Below are 21457 nucleotides of genomic sequence, written 5' to 3' on the forward strand. Positions count from 1 at the left end.
TAGGACTTGTTCTCCAGGCCCCTCACCAGCTTCGTCGCCCTTCTCTGCACCCGCTCAAGCACCTCGATGTCCTTCTTGTAGCGAGGGGCCCAAAACTGAACACAGTACTCGAGGTGCGGCCTCACCAGAGCTGAGTACAGGGGGACGATCACCTCCCTAGCCCTGCTGGTCACGCTGTTCCTAATACAAGCCAGGATGCCGTTGGCCTTCTTGGCCACCTGAGCACACTGCTGGCTCATATTCAGCCGACTATCCACCATCACTCCCAGGTCCTTCTCTGCCTGGCAGCTTTCCAACCATTCCTCTCCCAGCCTGTAGCTCTGCTTGGGGTTATTGCGCCCCAGGTGCAGGACCCGGCACTTGGCCTTGTTAAACTTCATGCAGTTGACCTCAGCCCATCAGTCCAGCCTATCCAGATCCTCCTGCAGAGCTTTCCTACCCTCAAGCAGATCGACACACGCACCTAACTTGGTGTCATCTGCGAACTTACTGAGGGTGCACTCGATGCCCTCGTCCAGATCATCGATGAAGATATTAAAGAGGACCGGCCCCAGCACCGAGCCCTGGGGGACGCCACTAGTGACTGGCCTCCAACTGGACTTGGCTCCATTCACCACGACTCTTTGGGCCCGGCTATCCAGCCAGTTTCTAACCCAACGAAGCGTGCGCCAGTCCAAGCCAAGAGCAGCCAGTTTCTTGAGGAGAATGCTGTGGGAGACGGTGTCAAAAGCCTTGCTGAAGTCAAGGTAGACCACATCCACAGCCTTTCCCTCATCCACCCAGCGCGTCACTCTGTCATAGAAGGAGATCAGGTTCGTCAGGCATGACCTGCCTTTCATAAAGCCATGCTGACTGGGCCTGATCGCCTGCTTCCCCTTCAAGTGCTGCATGATGACTCTCAGGAGGATCTGCTCCATGAGCTTTCCTGGCACTGAGGTCAAACTGACAGGCCTGTAGTTTCCTGGGTCAGCCCTCCGGCCCTTCTTGTAGATGGGCGTCACGTTTGCTAGCCGCCAGTCGATTGGGACCTCCCCCGATAGCCAGGACTGTTGATAAATGATGGACAGTGGCTTGGCCAGCTCCTCTGCCAGTTCCCTCAGTACCCTTGGGTGGATCCCATCTGGCCCCATCGACTTGTGCACATCTAAGTGCCGTAGCAGGTCACCAACCAGTTCTTCATGGATAATGAGGGCCACATCCTGCTCCCCATCCCCTTCCACCAGCTCAGGGTACTGGGTATCCAGAGAACATCCGGTATTGCCGCTAAAGACTGAGGCAAAGAAGGCATTGAGCACCTCCGCCTTTTCCTCATCTCTTGTAACTAAGTTTCCCCCCGCATCCAGTAAAGGATGGAGATTCTCCTTAGTCCTCCTTTTTGTGTTGATGTATTTATAGAAACGTTTTTTGTTATCTTTAACGGCAGTAGCCAGATTGAGCTCCAGATGAGCTTTGGCCTTCCTAATTTTGTCCCTGCACAGCCTCGCTACTTCTTTAAAGTCCTCCTTAGTGGCCTGCCCACTTTTCCAAAGCTTATAAACCCTCTTTTTCCTCCTAAGATCAAGCCACAATTCTCTGTTGAGCCAGGCCGGTCTTCTTCCCCGCCAGCTCGTCTTTGGGCACGTGGGGACAGACCGTTCCTGCGCCTTTAAGACTTCCCTCTTGAAGAGCGCCCAGCCTTCCTGGACCCCTCTGCCCTTCAGAACCGCCTCCCAAGGGACTCCACCAACCAGTGTCCTGAGCAGCTCAAAGTCAGCCCTCCGAAAGTCCAATACAGCGGTTTTACTGGTCCCCTTCCTGGCCTCGCCAAGAATAGTGAACTCCACCATTGCGTGGTCACTCTGCCCTAGACAGCTCCCGACGATCACGTCCTCCACCAGTCCTTCTCTGTTTGTGAAGAGAAGGTCTAGCGGGGCACCTCCCCTGGTAGGCTCACTAACCAGCTGCGTCAGGAAGCTATCTTCCACGCTCTCCAGAAACCTCCTAGACTGCTTTCTCAGGGCTGTGTTGTGCTTCCAGGATATGTCAGGGAAGTTGAAGTCCCCCACGAGTACAAGAGCTGATGATTTTGCAACCTCTGTCAGCTGCCTGTAGAATTCCTCATCCGTCTCCTCATCCTGGTTCGGCGGTCTATAGCAGACCCCGACCAGGACACTAGCCTTGTTGTCCCTGCCGATCCTAACCCAAAGGGACTCGACCTTGTCATTCCCAACCTCGAGTTCTACAACCTCGAAAGACTCTCTAATATAGAGAGCCACACCACCACCCCTTCTATGCTGCCTGTCCCTTCTATAGAGCTTATAACCAGGCATTGCAGCACTCCAGTCATGAGACTGGTCCCACCACGTCTCCGTGATGGCAACCAAGTCGTAGCCTGCCTGCCGCACGATGGCTTCCAGCTCCTCCTGTTTGTTACCCATGCTGCGTGCATTGGTGTAGATGCACTTCAGCTGGGCCATTGCCTTATCCTCCGGCCTTGCCATTGTTCCCCCTGGCACAGCCCCAACAATCCTAGCCTCAGCCCCATCCCCCTTCCTACCTAGTTTAAAGCCCTCTCAATGAGCCCTGCCAGTTCCTGGCCCAGGATCCTTTTTCCCCTAAAAGATAGGGACCCGTCTGCGGCCATCAGGCCAGGTGCTGAGTAAAGTGCCCCATGATCAAAAAACCCAAGATTTCTGCGTTGGCACCAGCCCCGGAGCCACGTGTTTAACAGGTGGGCTTTCCGTGTCCTCTCTGAACTCCTCCCTGCCACCATAGGGATGGACGAAAACACCACCTGCACTCCCGCTCCATCCACTAACCGACCCAGCCCCCTAAAGTCCCTTTTGATAGCCTTGAGGCTTCTCTCTTCGATGTTATCGCTGCCCGCCTGGACTATCAAAAGGGGGTAATAGTCAGAGGGGCGTACCAGGTTAGGAAGCTTCCTGGCAACGTCCCTGACCCTGGCCCCAGGGAGACAGCAGACTTCCCTACGGGTAGGGTCTGGCCGACAAATAGGGCCCTCTGTTCCCCTAAGAATCGAGTCACCAACAACAATAACCCTCCTGTCTTTTTTGGTGGAGGCAGTCCTGAGGCGCGGAGTCGACCTCCTCGCCCCAGGCATCCTCCTGGGAACATTTGCTACCTCTTCCTCACACACCGGCCTCTCAATCTCTAGGGCCTCAAACCTGTTGCGTAAGGGCACCTGGGAAGGTGGGGCCGGAAGGGGAGAGCATCGCCTGCGATGTCGAGCAGGGACCTGTTTCCATCCCTCCTCAGCTCGCAGATCCCCTCCCTCTGCCCGACGGGGACAGGGCAGGGGGTCCGCCCCCATATGGGGAGTCTCACCTCGGCACCTCCCCTTGAGGCCCTGCAGGGAGTTACTCCAGAAGTCTATCTCCCGCTCACACTCCCTGATGGCCCTCAACCTCTCCACCTCCTCCTTGAGCTCCGCCACCATGCGGACCAGGTCATCCACCTGCTCGCACCTCACGCACGCAGTTTCTCTGCCTCCCGCCGATGGCAGCAACAGGCTCAGACACTCCTTGCATCCGGTGACCTGAACTGCGGCATTTTTTAACGGGTAGTCGGTCTGCGTGTGTACCGACTTTCTGGAGAGCGCGCCGTGCCTGGTGGCGACCATTATCGCCTAGTTACGGCTGTTGTTAACGAGCTGTTGTTTGTGTGTAGGGGTAGCGCTCTGCCCTTCCTGCTCGCCCTGCCTGCGTGAACTGCCGCGCTAACTGCCGCGCCACTCCCTCTGACGCGCCACGCCCTGTTTGCCCGCCCTGTTCGCCGCGCTCCTGGTCGCTCGCGCTCCCTAGGGGCTGCTTTTGAAGGGCTGATGGATGCTGAGGAGTGAGGTCACATTGGAAATATCCTGTGAATCTTTTTTGCTTGGAATAGAAAAAATATTTGGAAACAAACAAATGAATGAAAGTCATAAGAAAAGAGACACTTCAGTGGAAAGGAGGATGCAATGTTTTCTACTCTTTATGCACACAAATCCTATTCAGAGCAAAGGAAGAACAAGGGAATTTGCTTAGATTTTTTTTTTTTTAAACAAACATATTTTTTTGTTCACACTTAAGCTAAACGGGGGAAAAAAAAAGAATAAATATACCCAGCAAACTATTCTATGTCTTGTTTATTTTATTTAGACTAGTGATGAAAGTAATCTGTCATTCAAAAGACTCGGTCTGACAGAGCCCGGAATGTTTAAGAGTTTGGGCTTTTTTGTTTGTTTTAACTTTATGAATTATAGAGCTGTCTGCCTCTTGCAGGAACAGGCTTTGAACATAGTGTTTAAAGAAGAATAGATGAAAATACTTAAAGTAGTGATCTGTTATATTATCTCGTTTCCTTTGTTCAAATTAATGTTAATTTACCACAAGCTTTCCAATTGACACAAGATAGGGTTAGTTCTCTTTCCATAATGTGTAACTATGTTTGCTTCATTCAGACTTAGTGACAATTTTATCTTTTATTTTATTTTATTTTTTCCCCCTAAGATTACCAGTTTGTTTTGGGTTCATATACAGATCTGTCAAATCAAATGTGTTAAAAATATTGAGAGACTGCAGCATCTTGGCAGTTTATGACCTTTAGGGTGATTGGCTGATAGCTAAATTGTGGTGTGTGGTGCAGCTGCAGTCTTGACCTGAGACTGAATTCATCTCATTAAGATCAATATGCAAAAGTACAACCATAAGAAGGTACAGCAAAAGGAGATGCCTTTGAGATCTGGAGTTCCTAAGTTCTTTGTTATATTACCAATATTTATGTGTACTTATCCATTCACATTGCAAGACTTTTGTCAGAATTACACTGTACACGTTAATGCTATATAAAGAATAATGCCACCAAGAACCAAAAGAAGTATGAACTAACAGTGATCAAAATATGCATGCAGTGGTCAGCATTCTGGCTGTAATAGTAGCAGTAATTACAATTTTTTACTCCTTACAATTTTTTCTGTCAGTAGAGAAGTGATGTGAAATATGGAGTAAGATGATTAAAGTATAATGTAGACTGTATTTGAGGAATCAGACCTCTTTATTGAAATCTAAATGAAACTGAAATAAAAAGAAGTCTTCAGAAATAAAATAAAGACATAATTCAGTGAGTGACCTAGATAAAGCTGTCAGCAGGTTTGAACTGCATTAAGTACTGTTAGGAAAGAAAAGAATCCTAAGTTTACCTTCCTTATTCTTCATGGATTCTAGTAAAATTAAATGAACTAGTAGCATTATCTTCTTTGCTTTTTTCTTTTTTCATCCTCTTTTTTTTTTTTTAAATAACTTCACTTAATGTTCTAAAGATGCACTTTATAAGACCTAAGTTCTCTCCTTTTTTCACTTAGCACTAAGCATTATACAATATTCAGAAACCATATCATATCTGCATTTTACTTTATGATCATCATTGTGTGACTAACTGATTCTTAATATTTCTTTTTTAATGGCAGGGTTGGACAAAGTTTTATGAATTTTCTTTATCTGATCTCCGTGCTGGTTTTGACATTATTGATGGACTCTTTGAGGGTGAGTCACTTATTAAGGAAAGTTTTCTCACCTTTCTAGCCTAACCTTTCTGAATGTCTCTCATTTAGAATTCTTTATAATGTGAAAAATTTTCACAGTAATTTTTATAGATTGGCTTCTTTGTACGATTGTTTTGTTTGGAGTGGTGGTGTTCTGCTTAAAGGCTATTTTGAAAGTATTTAAATTTTGCATTTGAATCTTCACTGGAACACTTGTGGACCATTTCAAAAATATAAACACCCAGAACTATTCACTTAATTTCCCAAGTCCAAAGGAATAAGTAGGAAATGCATAGATGAAGTCATCTGTCTCCATCCCTTCCCAGTATGAGCTCCTCCATACATTGAATGAGTGTGAATTGAGTGAGTATGAACTCCTTTGTAATGAAATTCGTTCTTTAATGGAACCCGTCATTGATCTGTTAAGTAGCTTAGTAATTCTTCATTATAGTTAATGATTAATATTTAGTTTTTATATAATTTCAAAAAAAATAGTTAGGAACTGATATTTAGAGAAAGTTTACAATCTTTGACTTAAATGAGATTTATGGATGATTAGTAATACTGGAATTGGACCTTAGTTACACAGACTTGAAACGTACAATGCTATAAAAAGCTTGAATCATTAACTATCAATGATGATCATTAATCTAATCATTAGCTATTGCTGAGAAGATATTGTTTCCTATAAAGGAATAATCAAAGTGCTTGTAGTAGTACACCAGTCACCATTACCACAACAAGAACAACAAAAAAAAACACAACACCAAAAAACACTTAAAATAATTAATGTGTTTTTTTTTTTTTTTTTTTCTGGAGGTTTTGAGAAGTACCTTTCTGATCAAGCTTTCATATTAGAAAGCTATAGGGTATAGATGTAGTTATTTTTCCTCCTTTTTATCACAGTTGTCCAAAATAAGTTACTCTGAAATTGGGAGATACGGCTATGCCTGAAAAATGTAATTGCAACAGAAGTTTGACCAGAAAATTAATTACAACCTGGTTAATTTTATGTACTATGTGGTATGATTTATAATGATATAAAAAGTACCTAACCCGAACCTTTTTTGTTTGAAAGATGACATCTCCAGCAATGCTATCTATTTAACACATGATCTGGGTTTGGTTCAATGAGCTTATTTTATGAGATCAATGTGTAGAAATTTTGAAGAAAATATATTATTCTTATTTACAGCAAAGGAACACATAATTAAAACTTTAATAGCATAATCTCTGAAATGAATATATCCAACTTTTTATTGTGTGTTTTATTGTGTCTTTTTTATCATTTATTGTGTTGCGCATTATAAGAAAAAACACTGCAAGACTTATGTAATATTTCTAGTATGTTTTGAAATATAGCAAATGTTATATCAATTACAAATATTTACAAACTTATTGAAACTTCTGCAACTTTTATTATTTGGCAATGGAGATGAAGAACAATTAGAAATGAAATGTTACGTGTTTTTGTACTTTTTTTTTCACTGAATAACTACAATGTCAGAAAGAAGTATTTATAAGGCCATTCTAATTGATACAAAGCTAATATTGATATATTTGTAGGTTCCAAAGATTTTCAGTGGGAATTTGTGCACGGTTTGTTTGAAAATGCAATTTATGGAGGCCGTGTAGACAATTACTTTGATATGAGGGTTCTTCGGTCCTACTTGGAGCAGCTTTTCAATTCAAGAGTCATTGGTAGTTTAAATGCTAGAGGCAAGAAGATTAGTTTCCTACATTCAATCTCTTTACCAAATTCCTGCAGTATTTTGGTATGTATACATCTTCTGTTATCTTATATATACATTGAAGTAAGTTGTTTTCAAGAACCATTGTATTTGCAAAGAAGGACAGAGATATGATATATATGATATATTCTCCAGTTATTTGAGATTCTTTTGCACAGAGCAGTAGTTCCTAAGTTGTCAGAACTATTCTGCTAGTCTGTTCAATCAGACTTTTTTATGATACCTGATTGGACTGTGGTGCAAAGCAGCATAGCTATGAAGAGCTAAATAAAAGAAATTGGGTCATCTTATGACAAAGAAGGACCTCAGTAAATTTATTATATAAATTTATATAACTTTTTATGTAGCTTGTATGGACTGTTAGGCATTCCTACAACTTCTGAATGAAACAGGAAAATATTAATATATCTCCTTATTTACAAAATATATCAACATTCTGACATAATTTGTTGGCATGCTGTGGACAACGTATGACATTTTATTTGGAGATAAAAATAAATTTTTGTGCAGTATTCTGGAGGTCAAATTATTTCACTTTATATGAATGATAATATCTTCACAGAGATTTAAATCGAAGTGTGTTTTTCATTATATAAATATTTTTATAGGCTATTCAAACTCCAGATGCTGAAATCTTTCTTTCTGTATTATATTGTCATTAATCTTGCTCTTAATTGCTTTTTAAATGCTTAAATTCTTGTTGCTCTTTTAGAAAAAGAAACACAGTTAAAAAATATTTTTTTTAATAAACGAAAAAAAAATCCAAGATACCTGTGTTACATGCACTTTAATCTTTGCGTCGTTCAGCACTTAACAAAATTCTTGTTAAAGTACACTGTTAATTTCATTAAATGAAAAAAACAATACCCTCAGTTATGTTTATTCTGTTATTTCAAATGTAGGATTATCGTCATATTATTGAAAGCCTTCCAGAAGATGATAAACCAGATTTTTTTGGCCTGCCTGCTAATATTGCACGTTCATCACAACGTATGATCAGTTCCCAGGTAAAATTATGTTTTTCATCTACCTCTGATTTTTTTCTGCCTTTAATGTAAGCTAGAGAATCCAATCACCTGTTCATAAACGTGGATTTCCATAGGGAAGACTAAATGGAGGGATTATGTATTTAAGACATAAATATATAGGAGCTCCTAGATATGACACAGGACCCAAGGGAATACATTTTCTTGTACCAGCAGTGGGAAGTCAAGGCCAAAATGGCGGTAATAGCTAGTGTTCAGGCATCTGATTCCCACTACTAGAGTACCATAACGCAGTAGAGCATGGATGTTCTGCAGGTCCTATGTTTTATCTGCCTATCCATACCATTTTCTTGGACAACATACAGAGACTCGAATGGCAGTATGCGTAACAGTTGGATTGAGCCACTAAGGCCTTTAGTTTTGGAAGGAGTTTGACTAAGAGTGGCTGTACCTCAGTCTGAGTTGAAGTTAGGCAATACTTACAGGCAGATCAGATTAATGTTGGCCATCCTTTTTTTATTCTGGTATGCTGGAAATTCCAGTAATATTCAAATGGAATTCAATATGGAAAATTCAATATGGAAAAAGTTTTGCACTTTGAGATGAAGCTTTAATTTTTTGTTCTATAATTTTTGTTTTCATTGCTTTTCTGTTGAAGAAAATCTGGATGAGAGCACACAATTACTGCATAAATACAAATCGTCAGTGATTAGAGTATTTTATTTGCCTGGTAAATGAATTATGTCAGGTAACATTGAAAATTGATTGAATTGTGAATCTTATTATCAGAGCTGTGAAGAGACCTGGTCTGTATATCAAGACTCACTTTAATTTTCTGCATAGCCATAGCATGTTGTCTTTTATAGAGAAAAGTTACAGGGAAATAAAAAAAGATTAAATTAATTGGAAGTACAGTGCATCCCCTATTATTTAAAGATTTAAAGTTACTTTGTTATATATAAAAAATGTTTGCTCGCATTTGCTTATAATTGGTATGAGACCTTTGAACTGTAAAATAAGTAAATAAATCTTGCCTTTGAGTATTGCATTTCTTGAATACCAAATATATCACTGGTAAATTTGTTTAAATGTGTTCATGGAAAGCTATGTTTTCAAACGATTTGCTTTATTATTAGGATATGGTACTATAAAGCTTCACAAAGATATCAGTACAATCAGGGTGCGTAGGATAATACATTGAGCTCAAGGACTCCTCCTCTGTTAACAAAGCCAAAACTTGCACAGAGTCTCAATGTACCTCAGTGCTTTGTCTTTATCTGATAGAAAATGTTATGACTTCAAAATACTATCTTGTATAATACCCATTTCAAATATCTGTGTTCTTTCAAACTGTATTTAACATTTGCTCAGTTAGAAAAATGCATTCATACCAGATGGAACACAGACCACAAAACAGTGGTTTTTAATGCAATTTGAAAACACGTGAAAATATTTTCCTTATATCCTGGATTATTCTATACCTATGCTAGCATTAAATTGATTCTGAGAGGCTTATTCAATATCACTTTAATATTTCTCTTTGAGTATTTCTATTGATAGCTTTGCATCCTAAGCCTTTAGATGCAATTTCAGAGTGCCTATGCTATGTAGTGGAAGCACTGAATTTATGGAATTTAAAACATTTGCCCCTCTTAAAAAAAAAAAAAAAAAAAAAAAGTGAGAAAATGTACTGGTTATTCAACTGCTTATCTGCTTATTAAATTAAGAACAGTTTTTTTTACACCTTACTTCTAAACACACTGAATCCAAGAACTACTGCTACTGACAAGCCCTTAACAAGAGTGAGTTGAAAGGCTCTTTTATACACAAAACCAGTTACAGTATCTATTTTTTTTTGCTGCATCACTACAAAGTGGACAAATATTAAATATTTACTTAGAACATCAAGAAAGTTTCTTGATGTAGCTGCTCTCCTAGATTCTAATGCAATGTCTTGAAAATGAGGTAGTTGGTAATCTTCACTACAGAAGACAATGTGGTAGCAAAAATGCTGTCAAACTGAAAAACTGACTAAATGTTCTAAATATTTCTTCTTTTATATTTAACAGTGAAAAGATTTTATTTTAAAAGCTTCTTAAAATCATTTACATAGACATCAACTTTGAATACTGTCAGATACACTATAAACTGTTGATTTTTTTATATGTTGCAGCTATGCTTATATAACTTGTTAAAATTCTCAGTTGTTAAAAATGCTGGTATTTGAAAATAAATCCTTAGTAAACCTCCACAAAATCAGAATACATTCAGATTTACTGTGTGAAGGGAAATAGAAGGCAAACTTCTCCCTTACATCCAAATTTGTACTCTACTGAACTGTTCTGTTGTAGCATGGATTATAATTTATAAATTCTGGATTGTAATCTTGAAAATATGAGATTGTTGATGTAGATAAAATGAGAGATTTTCTCATCCTTCCAATAATAGTTTGTTGTATTTCTTTAAGCCTTTTGCAATTTAAGTAACAAAACTATTTTTTATAAACTGAGTTTCTATAAAACTATCATTGTACCGCCATTCCATTTCTGGTAGTTTGGTAGTCCTAGGTCCACAGATGATTCCATGGCACACAATGTAAAATTGGATGATTGCCTTCTAAAACCTGGTTGGTTGATGGTTGGTTTCTTTTTGGTCAGCAAGCCAGAGCAGAGAAAAGCTGAATGAATTACAGAAGTGAGAAATAAATTAGCACCAGCTCAAACAATCGCCCTGTTACTAACACCAGAAAGACTGAATTTAATACCTTCTGTGTCCTGTGCTTCACCAAATCCATGCTAAATATGTGGTGTATTCTCTTATAATTTATATCTACTATCCCATATAGGTTCTCATCTACACGACGTTATCCTATCTCAGTCTATATTTTTACTAACATCTTCTTCCTTATGTGGAGATGCACGGAGTTGTACTGTCTATCCTACTGAGCTGGGGATTATAGAAAGCAGTTTTCTTTAAACAGACATACTTTTAAGTCTTTTGTCTAAACCAACTGACAGCAATTGTGACTTTCCTCATCTGAGTGATTACTTTAAACCTCAGAGACTATTCAGATGTACACTGATTTTAAGTCAATTGCATTTAGCAGTCTTTTATTGTTTCAAAATCTTTCAAAATAAATATTAAAATATGTAACACTGATATATGTTACTAACTGTGAAGTTGTACTAATGCAATTCTTTGATAAGAAATCTAATTTCTTTTTATCATTTTTTTCACTACACAGGACAGAGAGCTTAGATAATAGACATGTACATTTGCCATAGACTTTCTATGAATATTATTTATGTTTTGTGCATATGAATGATAACTTATGTTGCTACAGCATCACATTTTTCTGCTGTAGCAGAAATTTGCTGCAGCACATTTTGCAGTTATGCAGAGATCTCCTACTGCAGTGCTAGTGTTTGGGTAAGCCTAAACCATAGCATTAAAAAGAAATGGACTTTTTTCAGCAATATAAAACACAATTATTAACACAATTATTGAATGTATTCATAGCTTTTGTTTTGTTTTTCCAACAAGAAACTTCAATTCTAACTTAAGACCAGAATAACACTAGCTGTATTATTTTAATATTGCTCATTATTAATTTAATTGTTAGGAATTATGTCTTAAAATGTTCTGTTCTGCTCAATTCAGAGCATATTAATACTGCATGCATCCTGGTAAGAGCCATTTTCTTTTTAGAAAATATTTGACTTAAGTATATATATGGTCTTTTCAGCAGCATGACTTAAAATGTTTTTCTAGATTTTGTGCTTAATTGCTTTCTGTAGATAGAGCCAAGTTAATTTTTAGTGGCTGGATTTCTAGAGTTCACTGTGTCTCTTTGGTTCTGCCTCACGTACTGTTACAAGACACAGCATCCCATAGGTTGGATATGACTGTGAGTAATCTCATGTCTCTTGCGATGTTTTCCCTGCAGAACAGTGCAGTCAAAATAGAAAACAGCTCAACTGACAATGCAGCTACAACAGTCATCGTAGCTCATCCTGTTTTGTTCCAGGCAGAGACTTCAGGCACAGCTGCAACTCTAGTTCCCTCACGCTCACGCTCACCAGGAGTAGTTACCACTAGGTTACTGTCATGCTCCTTTCTTGTGATCTGATAAACATTGTATTTTTGCCTGTGTATTGGCCTGTATTCAGATGGTTTAATCTCCCAGTCTAACCTAATGATTACAGCAGTCTATTAAACTATATGAAGGTCTGCTTAGTTTCCTGTGGATGAGAAGGGCCTATAATTTGGATCTTTCTTTAGTCACCTTCTTACAGAGCTGACTCTTGACTCCATTGTAGTCTCTTATTTTGGGACTATATTTCTCATTTTTATGAATCCTTATGAATCTATTTAATTATTTATTGTAATTTTAATAGAATAATAATGAAGTGCATTCAACAAAACACCATTTGTTGTATGAGATAAATAGAATTTCTCCAGACTGAAATGTACGGGCCTCTGTGCATATTTTTACACCTTGGAAAAGCAATTAAGAGCTACCTTGTTCAGTGCAGGACTTAGCATAACTGGCAAACTAGTGTGAATTATCACCACTAAACACCATAGGCAGATGAAATGAAAATGCAGAGACATTGTTCTATCTCCTTCCCTTTTTTGGACAGCAGACTTTACTCATTACAGGCACTCTTAGGAGAAAGTCTTCTGTTGCGTGAGTCCATCAAATCTTGTCAAATGGCTATGCCTGCAAATGAATATAGCCTACACAGTAGCTATATATGGTCAGCTGAGCGGTTAATCGAAATACTCTTTAATAATATAGTAAATCACTTTGTCAAAAAGGCACATCCAGTAGCCAGCAGGTTATCCAAGACTCCTCAGATATGACTGCCAATAATAATCAACACAGCTAGCAGTTAGTTTACTTACTATTAATTTTTTCATAGAATACTGTATATAATAATAATATCTCTGTATCAGGAGTTGATGAATGGTGATTCTTTTACATGTGTAGATTCATTATGCTTCACAGAAATAAGTTAGGCTTTATCATAGAACCATGGAATGCTTTGGATGTGAAGGGACCTTACAGATGATCTAGTTCCAGCCCCCTGCCATGGGCAGGGACACCTCCCACCAGACAGACCAGGTTGCTCAAAGCCCCATCCAACCTGGCCTTGAACACTTCCAGGGATAGGGCATCCACAGCTTCTCTGGGCAATCTGTGCCAGTGCCTCAACACCCTTGTAGTGAAGAATTTCTTCCTAATATCTAATCTAAACCTACCCTCTTTTACTTTAAAGCCACTACCCCTTGTCCTGTCACTACAAACCTTGATAGAGTCCCTCCCTTTAAGTACTGGAAGACTGCTATAAGGTCTCCTCAGAGCCTTCTTTAGGTTAAATAACTTCAAATCTCTCAGCCTTTCTTCATAGGAGGAGGTGCTCCAGCCCTCTGATTGTCCCAGTGGCCCTCCTCTGGACTCTCGCCAACAGGACCATGCTGTTCATATATTGGAGGCCCCAGAGCTGGATGCAATACTCTAGGTGATGTCTCACGGTAGTGGAGTAGAGGGGGAGAATCCCCTCCCTCGACCTGCTGGCCATGCTTCCTTTGATGTAGCCCAAGACATGGTTGGCTTTCTGGGCTGCAACTGCAGCCTTCTGGCTCATGTTTGTTTTTTTATTCATCAATATTTTGTATCCATCATATCTCATGAGATAGGTCTCAGTGAGGCTGAAGAACATACTTTCATGGACAAATGAGTATACTTTTCTTACACATATCATACAAGGAGAAAGAATAATTACAGTCTCTCCATATACACTAGTACAGCATCTTGAATCTTCTGTGTTCGCCATCTCAGAAACAGCAAATGGAGGACAAGTCAGTGGCTTTGCAGTTCAATTTTTACAATCTTTAGTGAGCAGGGTTGGGAGGGCTGGATATGCATAATTGACTTCTTAAAGTTCTTCAAAGTGCTTAAGGTCTTTATAAAATTAAACAATCTTTTGAGCTTCAAATTGTTGAAGAGTCCAGAGACTGTAGTTTCTTGCCAACTTTGCAATGAAATACTATAAAATTATTTAATTTGATACTTTATATACCAATTAAAAATGTTGAGCTGTGAATACTTAAAACTTCAAATAATTGGGTTCTGATTTACTTAAACTGACATTGCTGGAAGTCTTTCACCTGCTATTTTTGTACTTCTTCATTTTACGGGCTTTGAACCTAGACAATGATTTTGCAATAGCTACTTGCTTCAACAACCAGTTTCAGAAAAATATTGTAGTCCTACATAGCGTCCAAATCTGACTAGCATTTTCTGTGGTAAGGTAGAGAATATAAGATAATTTAATTTCCCCAGATGCATTTCTCTCAAGCCCAGCTTTAGATTTGTCTTACCTATTTTGTTTCAGAGAGAGTGATGCGAACCACTCTCACTGCTCCCAGTTAGCTACTCCATTATTTTTATTATCTGAAAGTGTTTGCAGAAGGATGGTTCCTTGAGATACTCCTTTTTCTTTTAATCAGAGATACTTATCTCAGCTCCTTTGGTAATTATTGATTCTGCCTTAACGTCCCATCTAAATAACCTCAGAATGTCTTCATGAATCCATTTGGTATTCATGAAGACACCATTAAAAAGAGTTGAGTTGAACAATTCCTGTAATTTTAATGTGCTTTTTTCTATTGTTAACAAAAGAGACAAATTTACATTTGACGTATCTAAAGGAATGTCTCTCCCATCACGTTATTCTCTGAGTGCTTTCTTCTGGCTTTCTACACATCCACTTCTCTTTGGACTTTGGTTGTTGCTGCCTGACAAACCTAGTTAATTATTAGGTTAGCAAGCCTTCTGGAAACATCCCAGCTGTGCAAACAGGTATTGTGACTCGTGGGATGCTGCATCCACTCCTGATATGAATATCCCTATGGCCAGTTTGGGTCAGCTGTCTTGGCTCTGTCCTCATCTAGCTTCTTGTGCACCTCTAGATATCTCGCTGGCAAGGCAACACAAGAAACAGAAAAGTCCTCTGTGTGAGCATTGCTCTGCAGCAACTAAAACATTGGTGTGTTGTAAGCATTATTTTTGTACAGCACCATACCAGCAACTAGGAGGAAAATTAACTCTATCCCAGCCAAGACCAGAACAAACTACCAAAGCAAGTGACTGGTTCACTCAACTAATTGTGGCATCCTTAGGCAAAGCCATCATTCACATTGTTGAAAGAGAATGTGCCTCTGAGACTGACCTGATGATACCAGTCCACTGTCAGGAACTTTTCTAGAGTGAAGTTTGAGATTGACACATTTTTTCCAAAACTTTATTTCAAAATGTAAATGACACTTTAATTTGAAATTGATGCATGAGAAACAGGGAAAGCCATGCATGCCAATATAAAATGGCATCAAAGGTTGGAGTCTGGGATAGAAAGTTTTTTAGATCATGTAATCAGAGAAATTTGGTTAGATGGGACCTCTGGAGTTTATGTAGTCCAATCTCCTTCCCTTAGTGGACCTGTTGCCAACACTGACCATAGCTTTGTCTAGGCACATCTTGGAGGACCTCTGAGGAAGGAGCTTCCACAGCCTTTCTGGGCAGTCTGTGCCAGTGCTACACTTTACAGATTGTGAACACTTCTTCATGTCCTGTTTGAACCTCCCAAGCCACAGCTTATAGCCATTGTCCTTTTTTATGTAGTCTGAAACTAGTAAGAAGAGATTTTCTCCACAGGCTTTGCAGTTTCCCTGCAAATAGTTTTAGGCAACTATCATGTTATAAATGAGCATCCTCTTTGCCAGAATAAGCAGGCCCCTCAGCTTCTCCAAGTTCACATGTAGTAGGATCTTGACTATTTTGGTAGTTCTGCTATAGAGTATTTCCAGATTTTTAACATACCTTTTGAATGAGGGATCCCAAAAGTGAGCAATGGTTTTCAGATGTTGGCTGTATAAGTAGAAATGGATAATATCCTCCCCTGATCACACACGTGCTATTGCAACCCAATATGCAGTTTATGTTACTTGTATGAAGAGAATATGCTCTACCGTCTGTCAGCACAACTACCAAGTCTTTTTCAGGAGGGTTCCTACTTTGCCAATCACTTCACAGTCTGTACTGGTGGATGACATCGTTACGCTCTAGGTACAAAATTCTGCCTGTTGACTGGACAAGATTTTTGCTTATTCAGCCTTCCATTTTATGAAGGATAGCATCAAAAGATTGGCACCACCTGATTTTAAAGCTCTCAATTTATTGTATTGTGCACTCCTGCTAATTTAGTGTAATCCACTGACTTATTGAATATTCACTGTATGCCATCATCCAGGTTGTTCATGGAGAAATTGAACAATGTGGGCTCAAGTATCAGCCTGCACATTTCCTTCTCACTAACTGCAAGCCAGATGCCAACCCTTGATTCCTTCCAGCATTCCAGCCAGCTTTCAACCCAGTCCATTCTTTGAAATCATGCTTGAAGCCTGTGCTTCCTCAGCTTCCAAATAGGAACGCAGTAGGAGAGGATGTCAGCAGCTTTATTAATGTTATCCCTTACTCTTCCCTCATTCACATAGTCAGTCACTTCATCACAAGAGGCATTTCAGTTGATCAAACATCCTATGCTCTTGGTTAATCCATGTTTGATTGTTCCTTATTCTCTTCTTTTTCCCTCTGGTGTTTGGAAGTGGATTCCACATGGATGTTCTCCTTGATCTCTCAAGGGACAGAGATGAGGTGAAATAAGCTGTTGTTCCATGAATTCTCCTTCCAATTTCTTGAGTTGGGCATGTAACCCATCTTACCATGAGTAAGGATTTTCCCTGATTGTCATGATTTTTCATGTGCCTTTCCATCACTTTGGCCAGCAGCCATAGACGAATCTCATCTAGATTTCATCAATTTGAATACATTTGTGATTCCTAAGTATTGTTTCTCTTCCAGTATTTGCTATCCATTTCTTTCCATGCAAGGAGGCCATTGAATACTTCAGACCCTCCCTCACTTATGGTCTCTTCCATTCATGAAAAGCCCAATGTTTTCTTTGATTTTTTGCATATGTGTTGAAACACACCTTACCATTAAAGTTACTTGCTAGTCACAGACAGGCTTTGTTTTTTCTTATTTCATCCTAAAGTGCCCTAGTAGTACTTCTGTCTTCCTGCTTTGTCTGTCTTTGATTTTGGTTCTTGTCTGTTACCTTTTTAGTATTTTATTCCAGTGAGAAGCTCCCAAGAATCCATTAAGACTTCTGAAAATCCAGGTCTTTCTGCACATTGAGATGGCTTGCTCTGAGTCTTGCTCAGAAAAACCTGCTTTTTCCTCCTTTTTAATCAGCTGAAAGTCATGTGTTGTCCACTAGGCTGTCTCTGATTTTACTTCTCCCTTATGTTTACTTCCCAGGTGATCTTGATAGCAATTTCTTCAATAGACTGGTGTCAGCTTTCTTAAAGTCCAAAATCTTAACTCTGCAGTTTACCTTATGCCCTTTGTTAATATGTATAAAAAAGTAAATAATTCATGTCCGTATTTGCAAAGTTGTCTGTTAACTAGGGCTTTAGAAATTTCCTTTAATGGTGTCATAATGAACAGAGTACAATAAGCAGCTTTTTCACTTTGAAATGTAAAGTTACACATTTACAAATGATGGTATTAAAAAGGCTTCTCTGACTGAAAGGTAACTCTTAATTCAAGTTAAAATTGAATACGATTGCAGGTCTCCTGTGAATTTTATTCAGGCTTTTAAGATATGATTCCCATAAAAGAATTGTTGATGCGATTCTTTGACATAATATAAAGCTTGTGTTTTATTTCTCAGTAAAAATCTCATCTTGCAGATCACTGCCATAAATATCAATTTAGATATGTACTGTAGTAGAACGCACATTGTTATAGGGAGTATTTAAAAGTGCATAGAAATGACCTATCTCTGTATTTCACACTTATTTTCATATATTCATACCATGACATTTCATACTTAGCAGGAGTGGCAGCTGAATCACTTGAAAACTTAAGAGCTTGTTCTAGAAGAAACTCAACATACCAAAATAGCATTCACATATTATATCAGAATGACTTAAGTAAATTATGGTATCTGAACACAGTCAGATTCACAAATTCTGGCAAAAAAGTGTCTTGCCTGTGTACTCCAGAGAAATTACACAATCATAGAGACGTCACACTGAATGCATTGTAGAAGAGATTGCTTAAAAAGAAACAATTTAACAAGATCCGTTAGAAGCCTAAAGGAGTAGTCTGGTGGTTTACCAGCTCAGCACCACTCTTTCACTCCATCTTCTTGAAAGGACAAGGGCAAAAATATGACCAAAAAAAGTTGTAGACTGAGATAAGGACAGGGAGATCTTCACGGATTCATAGAATCATTCAGGTTCGAAAAGACCTCTAAGAAAACAAACTAAAACCACCTTCTCCCCCATCCACTGACCCTTGCCTTCTCCCCCTGAGCAGTGCAGGGGAACAGGGAATGGGGGCTGTGGTCAGTCCATGGCGCTTCGTCTCTGCTGCTCCCTCACGGTCCCTCTCTGCCCCTGCTCCCCGTGGGGTCCCTCCCACAGGATGCCGTCCTTCCTGAACTGAGCCTGCGGGGGCTGCCCACAGGCTGCAGCTCTTCAGGAACTGCTCCCACACGGCTCCGTCCCATGGGGTCCATCCCCCAGGAGCAAACTGCTCCAGCACGGGTCCCCCACGGGTGGGCGGCAGCTCCCCCCAGACCCCCTGCTCCTGCATGGGCTCCTCTCCACGGGCTGCAGCTCCAGCCCGGGGCCTGCTCCTCCGGGGGCTCTCCATGGGCCGCAGCCTCCTCCAGGCCACATCCACTTGTTCCGCTGGGGGCTCCTCCACCCATGGGGGGGCTGCAGCGTGGAGATCTGCTCCATGTGGGACCCATGGGCTGCAGGGGAACAGCCTGCTCCACCAGGGGCCTCTCCAGGGGCTGCAGGGGAACTTGTGCTGCCTTGTGCCTGGAGCACCTCCTGCCCTCCTGCTGCACTCCCCTTGGGGGCTGCAGGGCTGCTGCTCTCTCAGCTCTCACCCCTCTCTCCCAGCTGCACAGCAGGTTTCCTCTTCCTTCAGTCTGCTCTCCCGGAGGCCCAACCAGCGTCGCTCATGGCTCAGCTCTAGCCAGCAGCAGGTCCATTTGGAGCCGTCTGGAGCTGGCTCTGATCTGACATGGGGCAGCTGCTGGGCTCTGCTCACAGAGGTCACCCCTGCAGCTCCTTGCCAAAATCTTGTCCTGTGAACCCAAACCAAACAGCGACTTAGGATAACTGCAAAATATAATACTCATTTAAAATAATTACTGTTGCTATTCAGCCTGTGCTTGACAATTAGAAGTTTTGTTGAAAAACTCTATAACCTTTTGTTATAGCTATTTTTTATTTTATAGAGAATACTTGTGGAGTTAAAATGAATGGTAAACTAATAATGGAAAACAGTGCAAAAGCAATCTAGTAAGACAAGCAAGTATGAACCAGGGTCAGGAAACATGAAGTGTATCTTGTCTCATTAAATGTAGTTGCAATAATCTCCCTGACTTCAGGAAAACAACATTTTATCCTTTAGTTCTTTTTTTTTTTTTTTTTTTTTTTTCCTGCCCTGCTCTCATTTTCAGCAAGTCACTGACTGATCCTATACCTCATCCCACGATTCCTTATAAACCTTGTGGCTTACATTCTAACTTCTTGGTATCTTCCTAAATTGCAGTCAGTTTCATGATGGTAGCACAGATTCAGTGCTGGTTTTTACCTTACGAATGACAGCAGCAGAGACAACATGGTTAGTGGAGGGTGGACAAGGCCACCTGGAACTCTGAGACTGCTAGGACATGCTCGAGGTTATACACCTGGTTAAGATGAATATATCCACCCAGTACTAAGTTATACATACAACTGCAGTGTTTTTACTATATATAGAATACTGGGGCTGTGGGTTGTGGTTATTTTCTGGTGACAGGACGAGGGGGAATGGGCTTAAGTTGAGCCAGGGGAGTTTTAGGTTAGATGTTAGGAAGAACTTCTTCACTGAAAGGGTTGTGAGGCATTGGAACAGGCTGCCCAGGGAAGTGGTGGAGTCACCATCCCTGGAAGTCTTCAAAAGACGTTTAGATGTAGAGCTTAGGGATATGGTTTAGTGGGGACTGCTAGCGTTAGGTCAGAGGTTGGACTCGATGATCTTGAGGTCTCTTCCAACCTAGAAATTCTGTGATTCTGTGATTCTGTGAAGATGCAATTGTAATATAACGATAGCTGTAGCTTCTTGTCTGTTCATCAGCAGACTACATTTTCCTTTTCAAACTCTGGATCTTTAAAGGGTTTGAGAGCATTAGTACTTAACTTTTTATCTACTACACCCCCATAATTCTAATCATGGTACATAGAGTAATATGAGTGTAATTACTGTAAAGCATGTAATTGAAATTATTCTGAACTTATTATGTTATTGCTATTGATGTCAGGATGAACATAAAGCTGTTTTCTTAAAATAATTTTGTGTTATATAATTTTTGTATCAACTGTGCAGAGCATATAATTATTGACATTTATTAAATGCATCCCACATCACAAATATATGACTAATACGCTCTAGCAGAAATTGATGAGTAATTCCAAACTCTATTTATTATTACCCTGTAATTGAGCAATTTGAGTACTTAACTAGAATTCTTAAAATATGGGAAGTATTTTATATATATCAATGGTGCTGCATAAAAGATGTGCTGTGCCAAATAATGGAATGGAACCCACAGTGCTGTGCTCCAGTGGAAAACACAGCCCTTTGTCATTGCAGTTTAACAGTGCAGTACTTCAGTTAACCTTATTAATTCCCACAGCATTGGCACTGTGTATATGAGAATATATTTGTACCCTGTATATGAAAAGCTTGTTCTTTTCTAAGAACATGCTGCAGCTTTCCAGATTTCTTAATTTTTTTCAGGGTACGTAATGAGCTGAGGTCATCCACCTCTTCTAGCCTTCCTTTTAGTTATTTATATTCTCCAGGTAATAACGTATCCTGGGGGCCTCTACAACTTCAAACCCCAGTCAGATTACAAGGAACAATATCGAAGCATATAGTTTTGTCAGAAGCTGTATCAAACTGGAGTCTGTTTCTGCCTTGATACACTGTGATCAATGAAAAAATGGTCACATTGCCCTGAGTTATTACTTTGCCAGTATTTATCAAGGTGACTGTTATAACTTCC

General features: G+C 40.1%; 1 protein-coding gene across 2 annotated transcripts in view; it reads left to right on the forward strand.

The window, feature by feature from the left end:
• DYNC2H1 (dynein cytoplasmic 2 heavy chain 1) overlaps nt 1-21457 on the forward strand; it is a 171613-nt gene that overhangs the window by 96472 nt on the left and 53684 nt on the right. For both annotated transcript variants that reach the window (XM_082774619.1, XM_082774620.1), the window contains 3 exons: nt 5444-5519; nt 7085-7293; nt 8172-8276. In XM_082774619.1, coding sequence (XP_082630745.1) covers nt 5444-5519; nt 7085-7293; nt 8172-8276 — 390 coding nt within the window. The remainder of the gene's footprint in view (nt 1-5443; nt 5520-7084; nt 7294-8171; nt 8277-21457) is intronic.

This window comes from Aythya marila, assembly GCF_965140915.1.
Source record: "Aythya marila genome assembly, chromosome: 1".
NCBI lineage: Eukaryota > Metazoa > Chordata > Aves > Anseriformes > Anatidae > Aythya > Aythya marila.